Source organism: Chaetura pelagica, unplaced genomic scaffold, assembly GCF_000747805.2.
Source record: "Chaetura pelagica isolate M959 unplaced genomic scaffold, ChaPel_1.0 scaffold36, whole genome shotgun sequence".
Classification (NCBI taxonomy): Eukaryota; Metazoa; Chordata; class Aves; order Apodiformes; family Apodidae; genus Chaetura; species Chaetura pelagica.
In genome coordinates this window covers 1,393,763-1,399,773 of record NW_009953726.1, presented here as the reverse complement: position 1 = coordinate 1,399,773, position 6,011 = coordinate 1,393,763, and the positions used below count along the sequence as shown (strand labels likewise).

At 41.7% G+C, this 6,011-nt stretch overlaps 1 protein-coding gene across 1 annotated transcript in view; it reads left to right on the top strand.

Moving 5' to 3' along the window:
- The window catches only part of SYNE2 (spectrin repeat containing, nuclear envelope 2), a 165,656-nt gene extending 160,547 nt beyond the window's left edge, over positions 1-5,109 (top strand). The window contains exons 113-118 of the mRNA XM_010000671.1: positions 1,886-2,086; positions 2,448-2,576; positions 3,096-3,284; positions 3,712-3,801; positions 3,997-4,046; positions 4,884-5,109. Of these exons, the coding sequence (XP_009998973.1) occupies positions 1,886-2,086; positions 2,448-2,576; positions 3,096-3,284; positions 3,712-3,801; positions 3,997-4,046; positions 4,884-5,109 (885 nt within the window). The remainder of the gene's footprint in view (positions 1-1,885; positions 2,087-2,447; positions 2,577-3,095; positions 3,285-3,711; positions 3,802-3,996; positions 4,047-4,883) is intronic.
- Positions 5,110-6,011: the final 902 nt, after the last annotated feature.

The window sequence follows — 6,011 nt, the reverse complement described above, 5'->3', positions numbered from 1 at the left end:
GGAATGCTGATAACCATGTGTGTGTGGCACAGAGGAGCTCAGCTGTTCTCAGCTCAGAGGACTGAAGAGGATTGTTAAGCAGGGTCTTTATATGCAGAGATTCACAGGCAATATGCCTGGGTACAACAGGCAGCCAGGCTGAAATGAAAACCTTTCCCTTTCTGTTTTCTTGCAGAGACACTTTATTCACTCTCAAACAAAACATTCAGCCCCAAACTTCTCTTTTTGTTGTAGAAAATAAACATAGAAGAAAGCTAAATAATGAAGGCTTAGACCCCCTGGATGCCTAGGGTCAAGCCTTGTCTAGGGGGCTAGTTATTTTCAGCAGTGATATTAGTATTTTATCCTTGTTCTGTGCTGTTCCCCTCTATGCAAACCAGAAACAGATTGAAAATTAGCCAGGTCTGCAGGCTGCAAAGTCTAGATTGATTTTTTTGTTTTTAATTAAATTAGTCAGGGGAGTGGTTTTTACCTCCAACAGGGAGGCCTGAGAATATGGTGTTTGCAAACAATCTGGAGTTGGGTGTCTGACCTCAAGGAGCAGAGCTTAACTTCTGTCTTCTGCATGTTCTTAAGAGGAGTCCAGCTGGCTGTGAATCCCCTTTTCAGACAACTTGGCTTTCTGTGAGTGTTTAAAAGAGCCAGCACACTCTAAGACATGAATTTCATGAGATGTGAGGACATGCCAGTTGCCCTGGATAAGAATAAAGCTAGTCTGGCTGCAGACTGGCATATGCTGGTGTTTAGAAGTTGGTGGTGGACCATTTTTATTGTCTGATTGTCCTGGTCAAACCATGACACTGATACAGAAAGAAACTTCGTTGTTTGAAGGAGGGTGACAGAGTTCTTTATTGGGTTAAATGTAATTTAGACTAGTAGTGCTCCCAACAAATGGGACCAGATCTTGAGAATGTGTAGATGGACACTCTTAGTTACAGAAACTGCTAAGAAAAGCAATCAGAGCTGTTCTGATTGCAGGACTTGCTCACCCTGCAGCTCTTTACTTTTCTACTGCAAGAGCCCACAGTTTGAAAAAGACTGAGTACCCTTGATTCAATCTAGACCTGTTGAGGGTACAAGGTATTGTTCGGTGTTCATTTTTTTTAGAAAATCTTCAAAAATACAGGCTCTACCTTAACATAAAGGTGGTTAGATAATACAGGCTTGACTTTGCAAATTCCTTATTATTTCCCCCTGCAGTTTCAAGGGAGAGGAGGAAAGCAGGTAGGACTGCCATCTGGGGGGACCTGGACAAGTCAGAGAAATGGACTGGCAGAAAATCTTAGAGAGAAGACAAAGAATTTCTCATGAGGAGGTGGCCTGATGTGAGATCAGGGGCCCAGAGAGGATGGGGAATCTTTGTCCTGCGAGATACTCAAAATTTGACTGACAAGGCCCTGAGCAGCCTGCTCTGACTTTGAAGGTGGCTCTAGTTGTAGCAGGAGGATGGAGTGCAGACCTCCAGCTGTCCCTTTCAGCAGTGTTCTAGGATTCAGAGACAGCCAAACCTTTACAGTTCAAGAGAAAATACCATGTGAGTACCCATGGGAATATTTGTTCAGACATCAGGGAAAGAGACAGCTCAGAGAAATGAAGGACAATTATGAATTAAGCCATAATGCCTGTGACTAAGGGGACAAGCCCAGGCCCAACGAATTAATTTTCTTCCAAATTGAGGGTTTTTTTGCTTTAAAAACATAAACAAATATATTTTAAAAGGCCACCAAGCTTAATATGTTTCCTAGCAGTATCTGAAAAGCAAACAGGTTTAATCAGCTTTCCCCAATAGTTGTAATTCTTTTGAGGACATAGTTTTATTGTAAATAAACAACTTGTTTTCCATCATTCATAGAAGCTCCTAATCCTCTTTTTTTTTCCCTACCAGGACATGCTGAAAGCATTTGATAACTACAAGGCAGTGGTGCTTTCTATTAACCGGAGCAGCACAGAATTCCAGAAAACAGACAGCACGGAGTACAAGGAGCTTCAGAACAGGCTTCGGAAGGTGAACTTGCACTGGGAGAAAGCAACTCATGCACTGGACAACTGGAGGAAGGGTTTACACCAGGCCCTACTGAACTGCCAGGTGCTTACCATGTGCCATCTTAATCAGGGGAAACTCCTCTATAAGGTGCTATTGAGGGGCAGATTAGGGGAGAGGCAGAGGGGTAATTCCTGCATATCTGTGAAATGGCTGCTCAGAATCCAAAACACTTAACTTTTTTTGGGTTTAAAGGGTTTGGTAAAAATATCTTTGAACTGGATAATACCCTTTTATTACATAGGTGGAATTAATTTAACTAGGCTGCCATAGCCTCACTGATCGTGGATTTGTTGTTGGTGCTGTCTAATCTGGGCTAGTCATTTTGTTTGTAGGCAAAGCCAGGTGAAAGGACTGCAAAAGTGTTTTTTTTTAACTCTTCTGTGCAAATCTTCTGTTTTTCTAGGACTTCCATGGTCAGAGCCAAAGCCTAATCCTGTGGTTGGCAAGTGCTGACAGCCGGCGGAACGAAGCACAGGTCACAGATCCAAATGCTGACCTCGATACGATAATGGAATGCCAGAAGGAGCTAATGGTAAGTGTGGCCTTAACTACAGCACCTCAGCTGTCCCAGTGAGTCAGTAGCTCTCACCACAAAATAAAGAGCAGTGTGTTTATTTCTCAAGGTGTCTACAGCCTGTCCTCAAACCTGCTGTGTTCAGGCATGCATCTGGTTTCCCGAAATGCACTAAGACGTTGCCTGTATGAGGCATTTTTTTTCTGCAATTCTGCATAATAATTAAGCTCCTTATGAATGGTCTTTATGCTGAAACAAGGCTGGGAATTTCTTCTCTTTTCTTGTCTTTTCTGTATGGATTAGTTACTGCTAGTAACTAGCTAGAAACTAACATTTCTAAATGTTAGTTCAAGCAGGTACAACTAGTCTCTTCAAGAGAATTTCATATGTAGCTGTAATAGCCATTCCTCTGTATTGCAGCTCCTCAAGCAGGTTGAGTTGTTCTTTAAAGCCTTATAGAGTTCCTCCTTTTATGAGAACATCCTGAAAGTTGTGAATAACAGTCTGTTGCACTGTTTTTTGTTTGTTTGTTCAAAGCAACTGGAGAAAGAGCTACTGGAACAGCAGCCTCAAGTAAACTCACTTCAAGAACTCACTTCTTACCTGCTAATTAAATCATATGGCGATTACATTGAAGCTGATGAGAAGGTCAATGTAATTGGAAAGAAATTAAAACAGCTTATTGAACAAGTTTCACATGACTTAAAAACCATACAAGTAAATCTGGTGAGTCAGAACTTAAATACTTGTCTTACTACTGAAAAGTAACGTATTAAGAGTAAAGGTATTTCTAAGAGACTGGCTTAAAACTTTGGTATTTCCACTGTCATAAAGTTGCAAAAAGAAGGGTTTGAAGACCAGACAGGATAAAGCCTTGTGTAAGGCTTCTGGTCTGATCTCACAGCTGGCCTTGCTTTGAGCAGGAGACTGGATATTTTCAAGTTCATACCTGTATGTACCTGTTCCATCATAAGTCCTTTGGATTGTGCATAGTAAAATACCTCGTTATGCTAGAGAACTGGAGCATCTGTTCACTGCTGGTTGTGCACATCTAGAGAGGCAATGGGCTGTGCACCTACAAAAAGGCAATGGAAGATGCTCTTGGCACTTCATCCGCTGTGTGTTTTTAGCATGCATTTTAAAGGCCTTTGAGGCTCCCAGTGCTTTCCTGCTAGTTCCAGATGACTCGGACTCAGGAGCCTATGATCCAGTCATAGGGAAATCCAGCCCTGCTTTTGAGAAGGCAAGTATTTTTTTCTAATATTTTGCTATCAGCATATTTTGATGTATTTAGCCTGGAAGTTCCTCAGATGTAATCTTTCAACTTTTTAGATGCATCTACCTTATTACAGAATGTACAGCAGGACTTCCATTTGCCTCTAGAGAAATTCCTTGTTGTTTCTAAAACCTGGACACTAAAAGCTCTTTCTCTCAACAGCTCACCACAAGGAGGACTTCAGATGGCAGCAACAGCAGCAACTCGACAAGGTAATGTTTTATATTCACCTGATCTCTTGAGGGATAGTGGAAATGGCAGAGACCAGCTGAGAGCCAGCAGAAAACCTGGACAGCCCTTTATCATAGGTTGACATGCAGGTGGAGATGGCTTCTGCCCACCTGGAGTGTTTCCTTACCTGTCAGCTCTGGGCTGCCCCTTGATGAATGGTTTTCCTTTAGCACTCCTGCTCCTAGGCCTCTGCACCAATGTGCAACCTTGTCTTGTCTTTACTATTCAGAGAAGATTTTTTGTGCCAAATGGGAGAATATTTTCCTTTTAAATCTGTAATTGCACCAGCATACCTGGACACAAAACCCCTGCAGCTTAGAGCCACTTATTACAATCAAACCATGAAGGACAAAGGGAGAACTTTGCCCCTGGTACACTGGGATCTGTTCAAAGGGTAGATCTCAATAATGGCAAGGCAAAATAAGAGCCTCATCAGTCTGAATGCTGGCTTTCCTTTGGACTTCAACATGTACTTACAGTGGTTTGTTTGCTGGGAAAACTTGTATCTGCATCTGAGAATAGCACAAACCCCCACGCACTAAGCTATTAGAAAGCAACGTTTCTTCTTCAGTGGCAAGGCCAGTGAACCCAAGGCAGCAGCTGGATTTCCCCTGAGCACTCTTGCACTCTTTCAAGTTACAATTGAAGTGTTTGACATGGAGATCATTTTCCTGTAGATACTCAGCCCTGCATCTTGGAAGGGTATTGGGAACCCTAGAGGGGGACTTAAAACAACTTTTTAAATTCAATCTCAGAAGTGTTTTGTTGGTTTGTTTTTTCTTTTGCTCTCCTTTTATTATTTTTGTTTTTCTCTTCAGAGATGAAAGCCACCCAGAGCCTGTTCAAGCAATTCCTCGGTCTCCCTCCTTCTTTTCCCGTGTGTTACGAGCAGCTTTACCTCTTCAGTTGTTCTTCCTCCTGCTTCTACTTCTGGCTTTCATGATTCCATCATCTGAGGAAGACTTCAGCTGCACCCGGGCAAACAACTTTGCCCGTTCTTTCTATCCCATGCTGCGCTACCCCAACGGGCCTCCCCCCACCTAGGCACCAGCCCTTGGACTTCCAGTGACACCAAAACACACTCTCTGTGGTGCTTATTTTTCATGCTGCTGTCGAGCAGTGACATGACACAATTAATAAAACTTTTGTGCTGTCTTTGTTCTCCAAATGAGCCGCTACAGCACCTTTTTATCCTCCTCATCCCTGTCACAGGGAATGTGTTGAATTTCACGTCTCAAAAATGTATATCTTGAGAAAAATTGAAGCATTTTTGTATGGAAAACAAACTTTTTCTATAGATTTTTAAACTGTAAGCCACACACTTTATACTTTGATGCAATAGATCCACTATTTTATAGGTGCCGTGCTCTGCAGCTTGCCAGGTGATTGACTATTGAGTTCTTAGATGCAGAAGCTACATCCCAGTAATGTTAAACACAACAGTCTGTCTCACATTAGCACAACAAACAAGCAGTTGAAAAGCCACTTTGCTGAATGTGAGTACTGCACACACTTCATGTTACTGTAGTCACTTGGTGGAAACAAAAATCTACATCTTTTTGTGTCTTTGTTATTGTATTTTATTCATCTACCACGTTCAATAAAAGGATGCACATTTGTTTTGTTTTACATGCAGTGTTGGAGTGGTTAGGACTGCTGTGTTGTCCTTTTATACCACCTCTGAAAGAAGAAATTGTTGCTTTGCATGGAAATGGTTTATCATGCACATATTTTCTAGATGAACATGATTATTTAGACTATCCCTGATGTATACAAGTGGTGTAATGACTTTTGTAATGAAAGATTTTTTCAGTTTTTAACCTGCTGAATAGTGTACAGGATCTTGGGAGACAATTGTGCTTTTTTATAAGCTTCATCTTTAAATGAAACTGACACTTGGGCAATGGCTAAAGAAACAGTGTGTACAGTCAGCATTGCACATTGCT